We start from the raw sequence: 20,812 nt of genomic DNA, 5'->3' as shown, positions 1-20,812 counted from the left end.
ATGGGATGCTGTATAAAATGTAAATAATAACAGAATGCAATGATTTGCAAATCTTATAAACCTGTATTTCATTCACTGTAGAACAGAGAAAACATATCAACGCATCATTTTATTGTTTCATGTAAAATATTGGCTCATTTTGAATTTGATGGCAGCAACATGCCTCTAAAGAAGATAGGGCAACAAAAAGACTGGAAAAGTAAGAGGAACTAAAAAGAAGCAACTGGAGGAACATTTTGCATTTAGGTTGAGTGACAACAGGTTGTGATTGGATATAAAAAGACTGTATTAAGAAAAACATCTTAAAGTTTCACCAATCTATATAAAAACTGCATCTACAAAATTAAGGAATAATTTAAGAAAAAATGTTCTTCAATGTAAAATTGTGCATTCTTTAATACTGTATCATTGACAGTACATGATATCATCGGAAGATTTTGAAAATCTGGAGAAATCTCTGTGTGCAAGGGACAAGGCCAAAAATCAATATTGGTTGCCTGTGATTTTCAGGCCCTCAGTGCACTAGATTTAAAACATATAATTCTTGAATAATTCTTGAATGAAACGGGCTCAGGAACTCGTTCAGAAAGAAATCATCGTCTGTGAACACGGTTCACCAGACTATCCAAAAATTTAGGTTAAAGCTAAAAAGAAGCCATATATGAACATGATCCAGAAATACTGCCTTTTTCTTTGGGCCAATTCTCACTTAAAATGGACTGGGCCAAAGTGGAAAACGTCTTCTGTGTTCGGACTAATTACAGTTTAAAATTCACTTTGAAAACATGGAAACTACATCATTTGGACTAAAAGTAGTAGCTGTACCATCTGGCTTGTAAACAGCACTCAGTTCAAGAGTATATAATTGCTTATGAAACTGACAGCTTTCACACTGGAAAGGTCGCATACAGTTTTTTAGAGTAACATGTACTCCCACTCCCACTCAGATGATATCCTTTTCAGAGAAGACCTTGCATAGTTCAGCAAGACAATGCTTTGATTTAATCCAAGGAACTTCTTGGTGTGAGTCGACAGTGTTTTTAAAAATCCAACCAAAATGTCTGGACCACAAATACACTAACATGTCTGCATTAATTTGCACAGAGCCCCACAAAATAGGGCTCAGGTATCCTTAAAAGTCTTTTTCTGCTATTACTAACATGATGCTTACAAATTATTTTTACATTCAAGGTGCAGCATGTGTGAACGTAAATGTCCTTGGCTTTGAAATACTCGTTTACTTATGTTTTTAAAATTGCAGATATAACTTGCTGTGATTTTAAACACAAGGGAATCTAGTTTAATTATTAAAGTTTCCCTAATGAAATGTTGTGTTTATTAAAAAACAGCTCTACATATCCAATATGTCTGTCTAACCAGTAAATGTTTGGCGCTTCCCCTCAGACATATTCCAAACTTCATTACCCATAATCCCGTGCAACAAAAGCCGCCCAAGCTGACGACGTGGCCAAGGCACAGACCGGGGCGATTCAAACGAGGCAGACAGGCTTTGTTTGTAGCTAGCTCATTGAGGTGGAATTCATATGCTTGCTGAAGTTTGTGTGAATCTTTTAATTCATCACTGAGTGTAACGATGTCCGGGAAAATCAAGAGCCGAAGTGCTGCAAACTCAGACTCGATAACCGGCGGTGTGTCCTGCGATGAGCGCATCTTGCGGGATTGTCATGAACTGTACACGGATCCTGACAGCGGTGAGTTGGCTGACGTACAACTCGTGGAACTGACAGCATCTCACCTGACGCCTGCACCTTTCACCTGTTTGATATTAAAGTTGATAAAACAAACTCTTTGCTGCACCGCGGGGTAGCTAGCTAACTTTGTACATAACGTTAGCCTTTCCCAAAGTACGGGGAGCTAACCGTTAGCTGAGTTAGCTAGTGAGGATTTTATATTTGCTGACGATGCGACTGTCAACATTAATGCTGGTTAAATCAGTCACCCACTGATGTGACACTCTGTTTGTTATTAATAAGTCAGTTGCATAGTTGTAATGTAACTTCTAATATAGGTTTACAAGGCACACTTCTGGATCTGGATCTATCTCCAGTATTGGCAGCACAGGGTTATCCTGTATATTGAGAACGTGTGCAACATTTCAGCACCAGATCTGCCAGTTGACTCATACATCTCGCTGATATATCTCAAAGATAATGACGAGACAAAATGCCAAGTGAAAAAATGGGAATGATGAGAGAAAGAAGACTATCACCTAGCGAAATGGCTTCCTTTGAGTAGTTGAGAACTTTGATATTGTCCTTTACATGCCAAATGTCACTTATCATTTAGATCTGCTCATCCCAACACAGCACCATGATTTTTCTCCTTTCCTACAGAAGCTAATAAACCATCTGTGTCCTACTCTCTGTTATATTCAGGGTTGATCACAGTGGCCGAATCGGTTAGTGTGAAGTTGCTGCCGCCCAGAAAAAAGATCACAGTGCTGCTGATGGGGAACCACTCTGCTGGGAAAAGCTCCTTCATCAATTGGTAAATATATACTATGGATAAATATTTGCACAAGTGCAAATAGGTGGCAGATTATTAACCACTTATCCAACTGACAAAGTAATGGAAATCTGGTGTCTGGGATGAGGAGACTTCTGTGTTAAATCTATGCCGTAGGTACGCGTAACCGCAAAATCCTTCCGCAACCCTACACCTTCAGGACTCATAGATGTTAGCAATTTCCTGGAAGGAGATTGTCCCAACCATTAAAATAGATATTAGGGAATGTGAAAAAATGGAGGAACTTGACGGGCAAATATGTTTAAAACTGAAAATTGGAAGTAGGACTCAGGAGGGACAAAGTCTCAGGTGTTTCTGTTGTGGCATCCACTGCATATAAAACACCGGGACACAACCGCATAACCTAATATAAAGCATTGCAATCATTACCAATTGTAATGACAGCAATGGATTGCAGAAGTTTTAATCAGCTGTTAGAGGGAACCTGGTGTTCATCCTATTTCTTTCCTGATGGGGATGTTGTGCTTCATGATAACCATGTGCCCATGTACAGGGAATCGGTGCACAACTCAGAGTAAACTCAGTGCCAAGGAACAGGCACTGGAGGCCCTCATCAGACTAAAACCTGACCAAGGTGCCTGTTGGCTTTCCTTTAATTTGTTGCCCAGTTGCACAGCAGTCAGACTGAATAAAGCGCATGTGTGTATCCTCTGAAATTACCAGTATTTAAAGAGTTACAATTACTTCTAAATGTTCTCGGATCTTCATTTGACTCACGTCTGAATCTGAGTTGACTAAATTATCCTGTCCATCTTTATCAGTGTCTTTAGCATTCAGTTGCGCCCATCATTCTGGTTTTTATACACTATTCAGATTAGCAATAATCAAGATCTTTCTGTTCTTATTGTTCAGGTACGTGGAAGAGCACATCCAGCGCACTGGAGTAGCAATTGAGACCCAAGGCTTTAGCTTTGTTACAAGTGGACGCAAGAGAGAGTCTCTCACAGTAAGTGCTGCAGTCCATTTTCTGTTTTTGAGACAGGGCTATGGGTGTTTTCAAAAGGCACGTCTCATTCCCACCGTGAGCCATTTCATCTTTAAAATGTCAGCTGTCTGCTCCTCGTAACAGTGCTTTATTACTGTGGACTAAAATGAGTTCGTCTTTTGTGGTTTCAATGTTCTTGGAGTACCTGATGTCCTTTTTTGCAAACTATCTGTGACAGATCTACTTCTGCTTTATTTATTTATTTATTTTAGGGAAACGCCACCCTTCATCTGTATCCACACTTCAAACCTCTGCAGGAGTTTAAAGGTGAGAGATTTAATATGCCCAGAGATTTGCTATGGACAGTGTTTTGGCAGTTTGCCGTTTTATTGGAATTCATTTAAAATGATTTGTATGTACCAACAAACAAACAAAAAATGATTAAAGCGCCCAGTTGAATAGGAAGAGAAAACCTTTTAGAGTAGTAGTTCTTATTAATGCTAGGCACTCACTGTAACTGTGTTTCTGAATTCTTCCCCAGGTGTCTCAGAGTACTTGAGCACAGAGATCTGCACGTCTCGACAGAAACGGTTCAGCTTGGTGACGTTTGTTGATTCGCCAGGCTTGGTGGACGGCGATATGAAGTATCCGTTTGACGTGGACGAGGTCATCCTGTGGCTGGGTGGGTTTCTGCTGTTGTCTTGTGGTAGTTTTAAGCAATCTTCTTTTGGTAATGCAGAAGGAGAGCGGTAGCTCTGTGAAACCAAAGATACCTGAAACAAACAAAACTAAAAGCACACTCAATTTGGAGTCATTTAGATGCTTGTGGGCCTCTCCATTATAATGAATGATCAGTCAAGTTTTTATCTCTTCATTAGTACTTTTAATTTACCCTAGTGAGCTTTGTGAGTCAGCTTTGCGTGCTTCGACACATCTTTAAGCAGTTTAAGTTCTTAGTTTGACTAAATAACAGGGAAATAGAAAGAAATTCCACACTTGTTGGGATTACGACCCAGTTTATAATGCGATGAGAATAAATCCACAGGGTTTCCTCAGTAGTAAATAATGCCCCTTTTCACTGTCGCTCTCAGGTGATCTTTGTGACCTAATTCTGGTCTTCTTTGACCCCATGGGTCAGGCTCTGTGCAAGCGCACCCTCAACATTGTGGAGAGCCTGAATGAAAAGCATGGAGACCGGCTGCGGTTTTACCTGAGCAAGGCTGACGAGGCCGGAGGAGAGTCGGACAGACAGGTACGTATACTAGCAGCAGCTTCTGTAGGAGAGTCAACGCTTTGAACAAACAAAGTTACATCATTCTCTTTGTATTAGATAATTCCTTCCCACACTCTGCAGTGCAGTTTCTAAGTATGCTGACCCGGTGTGTTTTGCCAGTCTAGTGAATAAAAAAAACAACAACAAAAAACCCCCAAAACCTGCACTGGGTATGGAAAAATGATTGAGTGATGCTTTTGCTCATTAATCTTGCATTGAAGAACACCCCTCTGATTACTTTCAGGTTATTTTCTGTGTCACAAAGGTGGCTCCCTGTTCTGGAGCCTGGTTTAAAACTGTCTGAAGTGCCACATTTTCTTTCACCAAGGGATTTCTGTGAGTGCGACACAGATTCCCTGCCAAAGGGAACTGTTGTATATACGCAGCCTGTTGAGCCGTATCTTACCAAAGTTTGTTAATATCCATCAATACATTCATCCATCCACAGAAAAGGAAACTGATAAATGTTTTTGTGGTTGATCCTCATATGCTGCAAAGTCTGTTTTACGCTGATGAAATTGTAGCTAATAGAGCACAGATTTCAGACTTGATGAGTATATTTGTAATTTCTAATTTCATTTCGATCTGTCCATAAACTAAAGGGATTTCCTAATTTGCAGTAAGATAATACTTGTTTAAACACGACATTGTGCAGTCACAGTATTCATGAGTAAGTGAATGGTGCATTTCTAACTTTGTTTGCATGACTAAATAACAGAAAAGCACCACATACAGTCGATAATCTCCCTATCAGTAGCAGAAAAATTGCATCTTTGTTCTGTCTCCTCCTGACTCCTGTGTCTTTTGTTACTGCTCTCTCAGAGGGTGATGATGCAGATTGTCCAGGAGCTCTGCAAGCGGCCCGGACTCAACAAGTGTGGGTTTGACATGCCCACCATCTACATTCCTAATCCAAATAAGGTAAAAGTGATTCTTTCATCTCATCTTTCTGCCTTCCTTACTCTTTCTACACACACACAATTCACCAGTTGTTATAGACTACTGTTTAGAAGAAAAACAATCCTCCTGTTTGTCTTCCTGCTGTCAGCCAAGCCGCTGCGTCAACCAGATTGAGGAGGTTTGTCGCACCATCGAGAAAACTATCAACCAGACGGTCCAAAACACGCTCAACTCTCTGGAGAGGGACTGTGAGCTCATTGTTGAGGCTATCGCAGACAAGCTCAGTAACGACAGGTAACACAGAGGAGACACTCACTTTGTAATTCACACTGCACTGACCACCTCCTCTGAAAGGCTACTTTCACCTGCTCCCTTATTCACAAGGTATTGCCACAGCAGGAGGTTCCTGACACTGTTTTTCTTGCACACGGTGCCCTTTTGGCCAATAATTTTAACATCGATTTAAGAGTTTGTGCGTTCACGCCTTTTAATAGCCATACATTGACCTTGAATTAAAGTGTAACCATAAAGATTGACGGGAATCCTTCAGTAGGAGTGCTCAGAGGAACGTGTGAGTCATATTTTTGTTTGGAATTGCCTTCGGAGAATAACCTGACCATCTGTTCACGCAGGCAGACCACTGTTGAGAACCGACGCGCACGCTGCAAGAGCTGCTTCCTGACTCTGCTGGGATTCAGCGTCCCTCTGGCTCTGATGGCGTTTCTGCTGCTGGGCGCTCTGTCCCAGGACCTGCTGGAGGCGGCTCTGGGCCGAGAGGGTACAGAGGCGCTCTCCCTCTACCTGGTCAGTGGCCAAGCACGCTCGTCATTCATAGTTGAAACTGTTGCATATGGTCTTCACATAAGGCTGCTCTTGTGTCGTGCAGACGCCCGCGGTGAAAGTATTTGACTCCCTGTCTGTGGAGCAGCGGCTTTATGGCTGCGCTGGGCTGGTGCTTCTGTCCTTCCTCCTGCTCATTATTGCACGCTTCATCTTCAGGTAGGAAGTTTCGCAGTGTCATCACAGCCTTTTAGACGTTTTCATCCATCAGTACCCGAGGCACTTGCATGTCCTCATGTTATTTGTTCACTGCGAACCTCATCACACTTCTCCCTTTGATTCTTTGCAGAACTCAACCCACTCTATCGACCAAACAGAAAAGGCAGCTGCAGGAGAAGCTGGAGTACGTGCAGGAGGTGGTCAAGACCAAAAAGGTAGTGTGTATGTGTGCGGATAGGGATGCACTGATCAGATATCAGTTTGCTGACCGCTCCAACCACACTAAGCCTAAGCAAAGAAATCTGTACGGGTGCCAGAACTGAAAAAAGTTGGATCTTTGCATCCCTGTATGAGTGTGACTGCTTCTGCTGGCATGAAGTGGATTATTTTGGGATTTTAATGGTTGATTCTCTTCCTGTAGAAAAAGCTGTATGAAGACTACCTACGCCAGAGCGTCAGCGATCACGACATGGGCTTGTAGAGACGCATGCATGCAGATATCCCCACTGTCACGAAGGACTAGACGATCACTTTTCCAAGATTCCACACCAGCCGCCGTGCTCTGCAGACCTCTTGGTGGTGAACCATCCAAGTTCTGGTGCTGTGAACTGTAAAGCCACTTTACCCATTTAGATGATGTTATCTCTGTTATATTAAAAAAAGCTGTTAAACCACACACTACGTGCAGATGAAATGAGCTTTTGTTACTGATGACTTCTTTGTAAACATTTTATATACACATATCGGTGCCTCTTCTCTGAAATGATTTCAGGCTTATACCACTTTAAGATATTTAAACATTTCCAAACTATTTATAATATTTCTGTATGAGACCTAAAGCGCTGTTTTGTGTGAGTCACTTTCTATGAGCTACTGTTTCTGAGGACCTTTACCAGAGTTTTTTACAGTGCTTGTGACTCGTTAATGAATCCATTTCCCATCATGAATGTCTGCAGGTTGTGTAGGTTGGCTCATATGTAGAATATCCAGATGTCTGCACGCATCTTGATGCTGCAGTAAGAAGTGTTACCTGTGACCAATCAAACCTTTTGTATTTTCTTTCTACATTGTGAACATGTTTTAAACTTGAATAAATAAAAAAGCAATGTTCAATACATTAATGGATGATACTTTTTTTTTACTTTTCTTCTTAAGCGTAAGGTTTAAGGATTTTATGTAATATTGTGACATGTTAGTGTTTTAAAGCTTTTTTCCTTGTGAACTTGAAGTTTGGACACAGATGATCTCTGTTTACAGTCCCAGTTTCTATTGAATGGAAGTCAGGATATGATGTCGTGTCTCGGTTTTGAATGTTTTGTTTTTGTAAGAACCTGTGAACAACAGTGCCAGTTATAAAACATCATTGCAACAAAACCACATCAGGATTCCAGATAAATACACCATAGACTTGTGTGGTATCAGCATTTTAAGTGGTTTCCAGCTTGTTTTTCTAGTATTTGTTTTTTTTTTTTTTTTTAATAAAAGCAAAAACAGGAAACTACCACGGGATATTTCCTGTTCAGTTATGCTTTTGGTACCCAAAGGAAACAGGTGCTAGGAGACCAGAGTGCAAAGTTTTGCTCAGAAAATGTAATTTCCTCTTTTTAAAAGGTTAACCATTGGTTTGACCTGTGAATGCCACTTCGTCAGTGTAAAATAGTTTCTTGCAATCGTATGAATGCCTCATGATCTAACGGTGAATATGTTTCTGTTGCTTCCTGACATAATGTATGTCAATAAGTACATTGTAAGCCTTTCAAAAGAAGTCTAGTGTTACCATTTTGGGTCGTAGTCTTATTCCTTCGGTTGTTCCCTTTAGGCCTGCCTCCTCATCCTACCCCTAGTATCTTCCTCCTCAGTTACGCCAACCCCCTGCATATTGCTTCTTTCCTTCTGTCAAAAATCACCCTGACACATCTCCACCCACTCCACCCTGCCTGCACTTCTTCACTTCTCTCCTGTACTGTCAGCTGCTTTGGATGGTTGACCCCACGTATTAAAAATCATCCACCATCACTACAGTATCTCTGCTCCTCACAGCTTCATCGCTACACCACGTTAAAAAAGTATTTGCTCCCCTTTCTGATTTTTTTCTTCATATTTGTGACATTTAAAGGTTTCAGATCATTAAAATCAGATCAATCAGAAAATAAAACAGCTGAGGAAGAAAATCGTTGATATCTGTCAGTCTGGAAAGACCCAAAGACTTCTGGGAAAATATTCTGTGGACTAACGAGTTGAAAGTTGAACTTTTCTAGAAGGTTTGAGTCCTGATGGATTTGTGTAAAACTGACAGAGTATTTCATCGAAGCTGTGGCGTATTTGGTTATGGAGCAGGACTACAGTGTATTTACCAATACAGGTGTAAACCAAAGGTATTCGATTTTTTTTTAATTCGCCTACAAAGATCAGCAATCACCTGTTTATTTTCATTTCACTCATTTGAGTCTTTTCTGTAAGCACACCTGGTTTTTTGGTTTGACTTTGGTTAACTAACATTACCAGTATCCCTCCAGCAGAGGGTATACTTATTTTGTATAAACTCTGATTCATGTTTACAGTCACACTTACTTTGTATTTTTTCCTATTTCTACATAAAATGAATCAGATACTCCCACGGTGGCTTTTGCAGCTAAAAAAATACATTTTTGTGAGATTAAAAGGAGCATTTAATCACCTCCAAATAAAGTTGTCTAAGTCAGTTTGTTAAGACAATAAAGAGATAATAATCTTAATTAATATAATAAGTAATCTGTGTTTGATGATATTCTTGCATATGGACTGAAATGTGGATCAAGCTATGGTTCACTGATCTCCAGGGTCATAAGCCCGGGCATATCAGGATGTACAGTAAAATCTCCAGGGAGGAAGCAGCAGTAATAAAACTCAAACCTGAGCACCACGACATCTTGATATTAATGCGCATTTAAAAAAACCATCCGAACTAACAGACTAAACACTGGAGGCAAACAGGGACAGGCATCTATGCACAGGAAGGAGGTTGACGTGTTTTCCGCAGGCTTAGACCGGGGAAAGTTGTTTCCTGAAGTTGACGCTGTGCTTATCATTTCCACACTCAAGTCCTGCTGCTTGCACAAAAATGATCAAGACGGATTTACCACTGTTTTGATTAGCTTTTCTTCCCCCCTCCCCTGATATCCCTTCCTCTTCTGATGATGGAGCTGCCAGACGAGAAGATGAGCTCCAAGAATGAAGACACAGGTAATTAAAAAACAAACAAAACTTTAATTTGCTTCACAGCTAGCTACTATCACCACATTCACCATCAGGGTAAGCTACGAGGCGACACTGGCCGCTTTTCCGCTTTAAACGTAGTTAAGTATTCATTTTAACTTGTTGCTTGTCTTCAGCCGGAACCTGCTGTTGTTGAAGGGGCGCTGGGGAACGTAGCCGGGAGACGGCCTGTTAGCATTACTGCCCATAGAAATGAACGGACGATGCTAACCGCTGGCTAGCTCTGTATTAACGTTTACTTTTCTCCTCGAAAAAAGAGGGAAAGTGGGTTTTAATGTTGTTTAGTTGCCACTTCAATCATACACATTGGTGTTATTGCAGCATTAGGGCTAAAACCACTAGGTAATTTATGACAAATGGTAAATATAACAATGATTATAGCACTGAAAATGTAACTGAAAGTAAAAGAAGCCTTCATTAGCTGGCATTTTGTTAAAGTAGTCGTATTATCCAGTGCACACAATGTCACTGAAATATTATTACTTGCATTAAAGCATGAGTTTACCTTTCAGGTGATTTAATAAATAGTAGGAGGCAGCAGTGCACAGGCTGTTTTGCATTACAAAGTCACATAGATGTGGTGATGAACAGCGTGCGTGCCCTTGGAAAGGGCGTCGTGCGGAATGAAGTTCACATGAATGTACACCCATCTCCTGGTGTCCTTGAATGCAGCATTTGAGTAAGTTTACAAATCACCTTGTAGGTGTAGGGTAAGTAGTAAAGGTCAGTGCAACAAGTGCTTGCTGTAAATTTCTCAAGCAGCACAGGTGTCCTACAAATAACTGTAACCTGTATGAGATTGTCTAAAAGTAGCAAAGTATAAAGTTTCACTCGTCCCTTTTCCAATGGTGCTGTAAGTTACTGCAAATTTCGGTATCGATCCCAATACCAAGTAAGTACAGGGCCAGGAGTGATACTTTTAATTTATAAAGGAAGCTAATGTAGAGGGGAGGAATGTGTTGAGGTATATTTTTTTCATCCTCCCTCCTTTGAAATAAAAAATATGCTGTAAACTGAAGCTGTCTTAGAGATTGTAGAGAAATGCTGCTCATTTTTTTTAAAGTTATTAAATAAATACTTTTTAGGTTTGAGTTCCTGTGTGTGAAAGTGAGCAAGTTGTAGAAAGCAATTTAATACAAATAAAAGAATAAATGGTTAGACTGAAAGCTAAACTAATCAGTGATGTGGTCCAAGCCAGCCCCTTGGTCAAATCAGATGTTTTGTTGTTGATTTTATGTAAAAAGCCTGCAGCAAGACACTTTAAACATGTGTCTTCCTTCAGATGTTAATGCAAATATTTCATGAACTTAAATATACTGGTGTTTAGTACTGGAGTTTAGGTCTTTTACTGAGTACAACCACTTTGATTTCACAGATTTTACAGGTTACAGAAGGAGCCAAGTCCTGTAATTTTCAGACAATTTCAAGTTCTGAGATATTTTTAGGCTCAAACTATAGATTTCCAATAATGTGTAAGTCAGATATCTTTGCTGACTAGTTACTGTGGCCAGTTGGTTTTCACTTTCAGTTCCCTGATGGACTGAATGATTCGAATTCCAAATCTGTGCAGTGTTTCCTGTGTACTTCCACCCTATGCTGAACAGTTGTCAAAATACCCTTTTCATAAAATGCTTCTGCTTTTTTTTTTTTTTGTTTGTTTCTTCAGACATTTGACCAAAGAGATAAGGTTTAACCCAATAGGTCCGGAGCAGCTGTGTCCAAATGACTCCAGCTTATGGAGATTTTTTGCATACTTCGGACATTGGCTTTTGTGACCGCGTCATAGATAAGGCTTCCTTTCCTCTTCCAGACCATGTTTTTCAGCTCTGTGTAGCAACAGTACAGCATAACCCACCCCTGTGTCAGCGAAACTTTCCTGGAAGTCATTATAGTCACGTCGAAGCTTTTCCTAATTAATAATAGTTGTCTGCATGAGATCGATCATCATTTACAGTTTTTTAAAATTTACAACAGCCAAAAAATGTCCATAAAATAACTAAGTGAAAACAAAGAATAGAACTTATTAGGGCTGTTGGCATTAACGCGTTAACGGTGACAGCGCTAGATCTTATCGATCAAATGATTGATTTTTGTGTGCTCGAGCTTTAGCTTATTACACCTGCGTTCATATAGCATTTTCTAAATGCCCATGCTTTTAGGACTAGATTCCAGAAAAACCAGAGAAACAAAAATAATTGAATAAATTCATAATTAAATTATGAAATTAAAAGATAAACAGCAGACCAAACAAATAGTGCATGAGCACACTCAGTTTTTGATTTGTTTACAACCTGATTTGTTTACAACAAGCAATCCTATTTGAGCTTTTGACCTAAATCAATTGAGCATGGATCAAGACATTATGAAACATGTAGTTTAAATGAATAGTCCATCAGCCGTTTCCTAACAAGGTTATTGTAGTTAATAAAGCTGAACAGAATACTCAAACTAGGAGGGGGAAAGCATTTTAGTCACTATAGATACGGAAATGTGGTCACATTTGTCTACACAAGCAAACTTGAAGGGTTAGGTACAGGGATGTTTATATTGTATGACTGTTTGTTTTGTGTGTGTATCCTCATGCACCTAGTAGCCCATGTTTGTTGAGTGTTAACACAAAGGTTAGAGCACACTTTATCAGTTCCTAATGACGCTACTTGACTTATTTTAATCTGTGGTGACTCAGCTGAAGGTTAATGAGCTCATGATTATCTGATATTATGTTAAAAAGCTGGTGTCTAAACTTTTGCACATCCTGTAAATTCTGCTTATTTTTCAGGATAATAAAAAAATGACTGAGTTAAGTTTATTATTTGCTAGCTGAAAGAGAAATATTCATTTCATTTCATTATTTTTTTTTTAACCTCAGGTTTTGATTCAGAAAAATCAAAATTTCTAACTTATCTCAAATCTTTGCGTAAAGGTGTATCTCCAAATTTGAGATTTGAGCCCTGACATCCAACTGCTAAAACAGATTTTCTTCTGTTCAGAAAAGCGAAAGTATATAACTGTAATTTGACATGTTGATAAAAAATAATTGTTTTTAAATTTTTGTGAAACGGTAAGCTTGAAATTATGATTGATAACAACAATAATTATACTTTCAGTTAAAAGCTCAAACATATAATCCATTTCATTGGACTAACCGTTACAGAAACATAAACTGTTTTAGGGCAGCTGTTGCACAGACCTTTCATTGGCTGGTGATCTAATAAATTTGTTTAGCTCTAACTTAATAAAGGAAAAGCACAAAAATGTGATGTCCTGTCATTTTCAGAGACGAGCCTGCAGGCCCAGCTAGCAGACTGCAGAGCACAGGTCGAACACTGGCAGGGTGTGGCGACGATCTGTGAGCTGAGCAAACAGGAGGAACTGGCAGAGCTGCAAAAACAATGCGATCAAGAGATCCAGTCACTGCAGGAGGCTCTCAGAGGTCAGTGATTGTTGTGCGTTGGCCTGGCCTGGATTTCTTTGTGTGCACGGTGCAAAATATTGCATAAGCACAAAAGCCCAGATTTTCCTTCGTCTTTTTTTAATCAAATCTCCAAAAAACTAAAACTGGACATCGTGGGTTTCCCATATAAATTTTTGAACAAGTTTAAATGTAGTTTCTGGCACTAATATTTATTCAGTAATTTGCTCCAAGGTAGAGCCAATAGCTTTAAGAAATATTGGACAAAAGTAGCGCAAATGGATGTATTTTTATGAATTTCTTTTTTTGAGTGTGATGAAAAACAGATTTTGTAATCGTGTTAATGTCCCAATAGATGAAAGCTGAACTCGCAGATTATCATTATGTGTTGTCACTTGTGTTTTCAGAGACAGCAGCTCAGTACGAGGCCAGGATAGCTGTTCTGCAGTCTCAACCTGTAGAGTGGAAGAGATCCAGTGGACCCCACATGGTCAGTGTGTGCCCGTGTTGCTTTTCCTCCAGGTGTCTTGGGCTCCCTTCATGTGATTTTTATACTTGTTAGATCAGTGGAAGGAAGGGAAGGGTGGATGCCGAACACGCGTCAGTCGTCAACAGTCTGACTGAGGACGAATCGGCGCCATCGACGCACAGCCATCCACCAGAGCTGGAGGCGGTGCCGGAGGGAGAAGGTGCTGCACTTACAACAGAAGGATATTTTTCACTAAGGAACTGTGACTCAGCCTCGTTGTCCTCTTTCTCCTTGGACACGCCGTCGCTGCCCAGAAAACACCACGCTCAGGACGACACTGACTCGCTGGTCTCCACGGGTACTTTGGTGCCTGAAGCCATTTACCTGCCACCAGCTGGCCACCGGCTGGTCACACACAGTGACTGGGACGCGCTCAATGCTCAGGTTTGGATTTAACCGTTTTTTAAATTATTCTGCATATTTGTTGCGCTACTTCTTCAAAAAGCCCCCTAAAATGCTGTGTAACAGCTCCAATGTGAGCAGATTTAATGTCTAAGTAGCTTCCAGTCAGCACCTGTGGTCTAATGACTTTGCATTGTGGCTTTTTCGGTCAGTTGTCAGAGCTGCGAGGGGAAGTGAGTCGCCTGCAGGCAGAGAAGGAGGAGCTGGAGAGAGAACTGGATACCCAGAGCAACCACACGCACAAACAGGTACAGGAACACGCTCTGACTGTGTGTGTCTGTATGTATGTACATATCTATATGCAGTGTTGGGACTAACGCGTTATTAAGTAACGCGTTACAGTAACTACGTTATTATTGTGGTAACGAGCACGGTAACTAGTTATTATGCCAAAATCAGGAACGCGTCAGTCGTTACTGGGATTTAGATAGGGTCGTTACTCGTTACTTCGTGTGGTGGCTATCGCGGAGCTTCCACAGATTCAGTAACATTAGCAAGTGGTGGAAGCCAGCAGGTGGATGAAGGAAAAGGGAGGCAGAAGGAAAAGAGACCCGAGGCGGCCGCCGGTCCAAGTGTGAACTGAACTTCAGGTAAGAAGTTATGACCTGCAGTCTCTCTGGGTCAGATATAAACCAAGTTTAGGTGGAGTTTATTTGTTGTGCTGACTTTTTCCGTACTGCGTGCTAGCTAGCATGACAGAGTTTCTATACAGCTGGGTGGTGCTATGAAGTTAATGATGTTGAACTTTATTTTGTTCATAAGTTATTAGAGTTGCCAACCGTCCCGTCTGGTATTCAGAGAAAATATTACGCGTTTCTTATTGAGGTGAAAAGGAACAGTTTGTCCCGTAATTCAGCTACAATGAAAAAGGCACAAAGCTGGAGTTATTCTGTGTTTACGCTGCACAGCTGCCTCTTCTTCTCTCATCCTCTGCCCCCTCCCTCTCCCGTTTCTACTTCAATCATGAAAACTGATCAGTGATCAGCTGATCGGCTCTCTTGTTTGTTTATCGCTCACTTTGCGCCGAAAGAGGAAACCAGCGGATGTCGCGCTAAACAACAGCAGCACTTTTAAGCTTGATCAGCTGTTGTTAGAATTTATTTAATATTAATTTCTAGTATCAGCTGATGTTTTCTGGAGCCACAGCTGCAAAAAAGCTGCTGGTCATGATATGGTTTGGTTATCTGGTGAGAGGGAAACATGAAGATGAAACCAGGAGATGTCCTCACTGAATCATCAGAGCTGTGATGGAGAAACAGGTTTACCTTTTAGGTGACATGAATGAGTTGAAGGGAAGTTATGAACTGTTTCTGAGAGACAAATAACCCCAGGATCCTTTTTTAGGTAGCTGACAGCTGGTAACTGTGCAGGGGCGGGTCTAGCAAAGTGTTGCCAGGGGGACATGTAGGGCATTAACAGGGAAAGGTGGGCACAAAGAAATACTTTTCTTTCTTATTCTCATTTAAAATGTCTAGCTTTTAAAAAATAATTATCTGAATCTTACAACAAACGATTGATAGATTGATGCATATATACCATCAAAACAGTGTACATCACTGTCACAGCAGTGTTTGTTTTCATTCAAAGGCTTTATGATTTTTCCTATAATGGTGGGCCGGTCTCTAGTCAAAATACCCGGGACGATTTTCTGTCCCAGTCCAGCCCTGTATGCAGCTCATCTGCAGTCTGGTGTTACCTACATCTTCCTATTCAGAAGGCAGAATTTCAGAGTTCTGAGTACAATCGAAAGCACCACGACTGCAGTTTTTGTGTTGGATGTAAAAGACGCACATGACGCTGTGACGTAGGCTAGAATCATGGCAGCAGTCAATGACGGTCCAGGCGTGGGATTTCTCTCGTGGAAATATGCACATTATCTTTTCCTTTCTATTGGTAGGTGGCACAGTGCACTTGTGGCAAGTAAGCAAGCTAGAAGATTGGCAAAGTTATGGAAGAAACACATTAACAAGAGAATTCTGAGTCAAACCAAAGTTACTTTCCCTAGTAACTAGTTACTTTGAAAGTAACGAGTAACTTGAAGTAACTGAGTTACTTTTGAGAGAAGTAACTAGTAATGTAACTAAGTTACTATTTTAAAGTAACTTACCCAACACTGTCTATATGTGCATTAACGAGTATATGTATATGTGTGATCTTAGGTATCAACGCTCCAGTCTCAGGTCCAGGCTTCAGAGTCTCTCCTCCAGGATTTGCAGAAATCTTTCAGCCAGTCACAGAATGCAGTCCAGAGCCGGCTGGTGAGTAACATGAAACACTCAAACAACATATAGTGAGCTGTAGATTTGCTGTTAGGTTGGTTTGGTCAACTTTTAACAGACCCAGGCGAGTTTTTTCCCTTTGTTTACAGTATTACACACTCAGCTACATATTTACTAAACAGAAATTAACTGGCAGCGTTCATTTCCATAAACAACTCAAGTGTACGATGACTCAATCATCCATCACACTCTAGACTCCAGTGCTTGTTTGTACCATTATCCATGAAGCGATGTGAATGTTATTAGGATGGCAGGTTCCAACTTACATTTGTTTGTTTGCTTTGCTTTTGGTCCAGGCGGAGTTGTCCCTTTCTCAGAGGAAGATGTGCAATGAGCTTTCCAGACTGAAAGGAGAAGAGGTTGAGGAGGATGTACCAGACACTGGCTCATCCTTCTCAGCAGCACTACATGTACAGTCTTTGAGTTTTTATTGCTTAGTTTGCTGCAGCAAGCAACACTTGAAACTCGATGATGTTTTTATTTTTAAACGTGAAATTCAGCACAGACAGTGAAATATTTTTAGGACGTTTATGGCATTTTACACACTCTCGAGAAGCTTGTCTGTCTGTTTGGAGTTCCTCTTTGTGAAGTAGTGGCTTTCCTTATTTAGAGTAGTTGTGGCAGATCAGTGGAAATATTTCAGACCTCTCACTTTCACTTCCGGCATTTTAAGATTGTAGAGAGAAGTTAAATTTTCTGGCAGAATAATAACTGTGTTTTTTAATGTGTATAATTAGCAGAGGTGGTGGTCAGGTTGTATGTGTGCTAGCCCGTATGCATTAAGACGTTTAATGTTTGCTTTTTGATGGCGTCAGTGTGACTTCATTTTTTAAAACTCTAACCTGCAGGGGGCGCACTGTGAAGAGCGCCTTCGCATTGAGATAGTCAACCTGAGGGAGCAGCTGGACACACGGACAGAGGAGAGCGGTCTGTGGATTATTTTATTACCTGTTGAATCTGCTGTGTTGCCTTTCTTGTACTTAAAGTTTTTTTTCCATTCTCCATCTGCTTCCTTCTACTTGAAACTGATGTCATCAGAAGTTTTAGAGGGTGAGTGACCAGCTTATAGCTTTAGATTAGTAGGTATTTGTATTTGTATTTTATTATACGTATTTTTTTTAATGTGCAGTGCAGTTTTCCAGTCTGAAGACCGAGACAGAGAAGATCCACGCTCAGAGGGAGCAGTTGCAGGCTGAGCTGCTGGCGTGCCGCACTGAACTGGAAGCCCTCCGGGTGGCGCTCTCTCATGTGCAAAGCACCAACAAGATCCTCAGCAGTGAGAAAGTAATTGCAGCCTGCTTTTAGATCTCTAAGCTTTGTTGTTCTTTTGGTGGTTTGTTTTCATTTTCAGCATTCACCATTAGGAGCTTCCTTTTTTTTTTTTAAGTTGAGAAATATTAAAGTCAAACAAACAGGGATTTCATGTAACTGTTATTTCTGTGTTTGTCAGGCAACTCTGAACCAGCAGTGTCTGGAACTGCGGAGCCAGGTGATCAGCCTGCGCTCTCAGGTCGACACCAGCCAGGCTGTGCAGCGAGACTTCGTTGAGCTCTCCCAGTCACTGCAGGTAAGAAACAACCATCAGTGGTCAGCTTAATCTGCCAGGATCAGTTGGGGAGGGAGACGGGACAAAAAAACCACACTGTGGCGGAGAACCAGAGATGAATAATGACTAATGATTACATGCAGAGATGTGTATAAACGGAGCGTGAAAAAGGTGAGTGAAGAAGAAACACTGTGCACAGTGCATCATGGGAAGCCCCCAGCAGCCTAGAAATTTTGCAGCAAAACTAAAAGAATGCTGAGAGTCACCTGATCCAGCCCTAACTGTATGTAGAGATGATTTAAAATCAATTCTGGATTTAACAGTGAGCCAATGAAGAGAAGCCAGTTTGGGCGAAGGACTCCCTTTCTAGTTCCTTTCAGTACTTTTGCTGCAGTGTTTTGGATCAGTCATAGCCTTTTCAGGATGTTTTTAAAGGACATCCTGATAATAATGAATTACAGTAGTCCAGCCTTGAAGTAATAAATGCATAAACTAGTTTTTCAGCGTCACTCTGGGACAAGATGTTTCTAGTTTTAGAGATATTGTACAGATGCACGAAAGCAGTGTTACATATTTGTTTAATAAGCGCACTGAAGGACATCCTGGTCAAAAAGTGCTTCGTCACAGTGTAACCGGAGGCTGATGAATTATCTGGTTAGACACCATGTTTCTGTGGTGATCTGTCTTATCTAAGAATAACAGGAAAACTGTTTACATCAGGATGCTGCACATCATCGACTTGCTGATTTTTATCTGCCTACTTATCTCCCCTTTAAGGTGAAGCTGGAGTTAATTCGGCAGGCAGAGAGTCTGGAGCAAGTCAAGGAAATCCTGGAAGAGGGACATGGTGAAGATAACTCCCCACCTGTGGATACCCCTTGAAATGCATTGGAACCAAAGAGATGAAACATCCCAAGAGTGACCAAGAAAGCTAACCATGGCTACATGAAACACAGAAGATCTGATGGAGTGACTGCTGGAACGATGCTGCTAGCACTCATGCTGCGACACTGGAAATACTCCTAAACGGAAACATTAGGTCTCGGGGAGGTTGGATTGGTGTCAATGAAGGAAAGTGGTGCTTAATGACCAAAGCAAAGTCTTCTCACACTCGCTCATGGTTTTTCTTTTTTTCCTTATGCCTAGTAACACATTTATTCCTGTACAAAGACATTTGTAAATATTCTGTGTTTGTATATCTGACACGACTCCAGTAAAACACTCAGGGGTCCAACACTATCAGTAATTAATATGCAACTTATCAATATTTTTGCATCTCTGTGAATAAGGACCTCTCTTGGCAGTGGATCGGGTGCAATAATGAACTGACGCCACTAAATCTGCAGCATTTAGATGTGACTTTTAATACTTATAAGGATGAATTTGCTCAGCGTTAACATTCCTGTTTTCACTAAAACCATATTAGCTTTTAGACTCAACATTCTGGGTTTTATGATTAGGAGAGTGTCAGTAAAGAAATATTAACGTGTAACTTTGACCATTTTATTTGGTGCGACTGCACATTAGAAACTGATGGCAGGTTGTCACATCTTTTACATTTAAGTTTATAATTAAATCATGTGGTTGAGTTTCTTAACCCTTGGCTTCAGAGCAAGTTTACTGGAAACTGAATGATGCATATCAGCTTGTTACACAGTGTAACTGCACACAATGCAGTAGGTTAGGATTTAAAATGTGATTTTAATGTATTTGGAAGTTGTTGCTGCTCTTGAAATTGAAGCTAAACCTTCATCTCTACAGGAAAATCCCAGATACTCCAACAAAGATCAGATAATACTGTGACTTGTTTTATTGTATTAATGACAGCACAGCCAGAGTCACAGCCCAGTCTCTATCCTACACTTACACTTAATCAGATAACTATGTAAACCATCTGTGTATTTTAAAACTGTGGAGTATTACCTGACAATGATTACACTTCCTTGAACTGGATATTTGGTTACTCGAACATCCTGGCTGTGCCGGAAGCCCTTTGCTCCTAAATGTTAAGTCAGCAGGTTTCCCAGATTGATGCCACCCTGTTGTCTTTTAAACACTGACCACATTATTATTTCTGTTGTGCTTTATAACAACCTGTGCAAAAAATAAATGTCGCCACTGGGAAGCGAGGCATGTCCTAAAGCTACCAGAGTGCTTGGCTGTCTGTACCTTTTACATCGCGGGCCACATACAGCCCACTTAGATCTTACTGCAAGTGTGCCGGACCAGTGTGAAGACTTTTAACTACACATTTATTCCCTGAGATATCTTAAGATTCTTTTCAATTCTATTTTATTTATATAGCACTGAGTCACGACAACGTATTAAGTAAAGTGCAATTTTAAGAAATGCTGCTGTAGTCAAACAGATCTCTGAGCTTAGATTTTTAGAAATAAAAGTACAAAATTACAAGAAAACATTGATAGCTCATTGCTCAGACTGTCCTGTAATTATAAATCCGAAATCCATCCATCTTATTCTACTTATTCCGAACTGGGTCGTAGGAACGGCAGCCTAAGCAGAGAAGGCCAGACCTCCCTCTTCCCAGTGACCTCCAGGCTCATCCATTCATTCAGTCCCTATGAAGGGAACCAAATCGAGGACATCAATGTAGCCAGCCCAACATAGGGTTACTGGAGACCATTCTGAAGTGTACTTTGACGGTGGGAGGTCTTTACCAGCAGGAGAAGCTGTAAAACTTGTGAAAATACAGTTAAAAGTCCAGAATTCACACTGTCTTTCACC

At 40.7% G+C, this 20,812-nt stretch overlaps 2 protein-coding genes across 2 annotated transcripts; both read left to right on the top strand.

Annotated features, from left to right (window-relative positions):
* The first annotated feature begins 1,431 nt into the window (after positions 1-1,431).
* Positions 1,432-7,761, top strand: si:ch211-11k18.4 (uncharacterized). The gene is made up of 12 exons (XM_004560661.3): positions 1,432-1,712; positions 2,397-2,508; positions 3,400-3,493; positions 3,745-3,799; positions 4,014-4,154; positions 4,564-4,724; positions 5,568-5,666; positions 5,794-5,939; positions 6,278-6,449; positions 6,532-6,644; positions 6,775-6,859; positions 7,066-7,761. Exons 1-12 carry the CDS (start codon positions 1,595-1,597, stop codon positions 7,123-7,125), a joined length of 1,356 nt encoding a protein of 451 aa, XP_004560718.3. The 5' UTR covers positions 1,432-1,594; the 3' UTR covers positions 7,126-7,761.
* Positions 7,762-9,604: 1,843 nt separating this feature from the next.
* rabep2 (rabaptin, RAB GTPase binding effector protein 2) lies at positions 9,605-20,213 on the top strand. The gene is made up of 12 exons (XM_004560662.5): positions 9,605-9,866; positions 13,177-13,332; positions 13,719-13,801; positions 13,874-14,224; positions 14,395-14,490; positions 16,402-16,500; positions 16,818-16,931; positions 17,370-17,448; positions 17,560-17,571; positions 17,651-17,805; positions 17,972-18,088; positions 18,845-20,213. Exons 1-12 carry the CDS (start codon positions 9,818-9,820, stop codon positions 18,947-18,949), a joined length of 1,416 nt encoding a protein of 471 aa, XP_004560719.2. The 5' UTR covers positions 9,605-9,817; the 3' UTR covers positions 18,950-20,213.
* Positions 20,214-20,812: the final 599 nt, after the last annotated feature.

The sequence above is a fragment of the Maylandia zebra genome, linkage group LG4, assembly GCF_041146795.1.
Source record: "Maylandia zebra isolate NMK-2024a linkage group LG4, Mzebra_GT3a, whole genome shotgun sequence".
In the NCBI taxonomy this organism is placed as follows: domain Eukaryota; kingdom Metazoa; phylum Chordata; class Actinopteri; order Cichliformes; family Cichlidae; genus Maylandia; species Maylandia zebra.
This window is presented reverse-complemented; position numbering and strand designations above follow the sequence as displayed.

What these genes read in the sequence shown, in the direction of transcription:
- si:ch211-11k18.4 (XM_004560661.3), top strand. Translation starts at nt 1,595, where the DNA reads ATGTCCGGGAAAATCAAGAGCCGAAGTGCTGCAAACTCAGACTCGATA. An exon ending in CGAGGTCATCCTGTGGCTGG is followed by an intron (nt 4,155 to 4,563) that starts GTGGGTTTCTGC and finishes TGTCGCTCTCAG; the next exon opens with GTGATCTTTGTGACCTAATT. An exon ending in AGGCGCTCTCCCTCTACCTG is followed by an intron (nt 6,450 to 6,531) that starts GTCAGTGGCCAA and finishes TGTGTCGTGCAG; the next exon opens with ACGCCCGCGGTGAAAGTATT.
- rabep2 (XM_004560662.5), top strand. Translation starts at nt 9,818, where the DNA reads ATGATGGAGCTGCCAGACGAGAAGATGAGCTCCAAGAATGAAGACACA. An exon ending in ACTGCAGGAGGCTCTCAGAG is followed by an intron (nt 13,333 to 13,718) that starts GTCAGTGATTGT and finishes TTGTGTTTTCAG; the next exon opens with AGACAGCAGCTCAGTACGAG. An exon ending in AGCTCTCCCAGTCACTGCAG is followed by an intron (nt 18,089 to 18,844) that starts GTAAGAAACAAC and finishes CTCCCCTTTAAG; the next exon opens with GTGAAGCTGGAGTTAATTCG.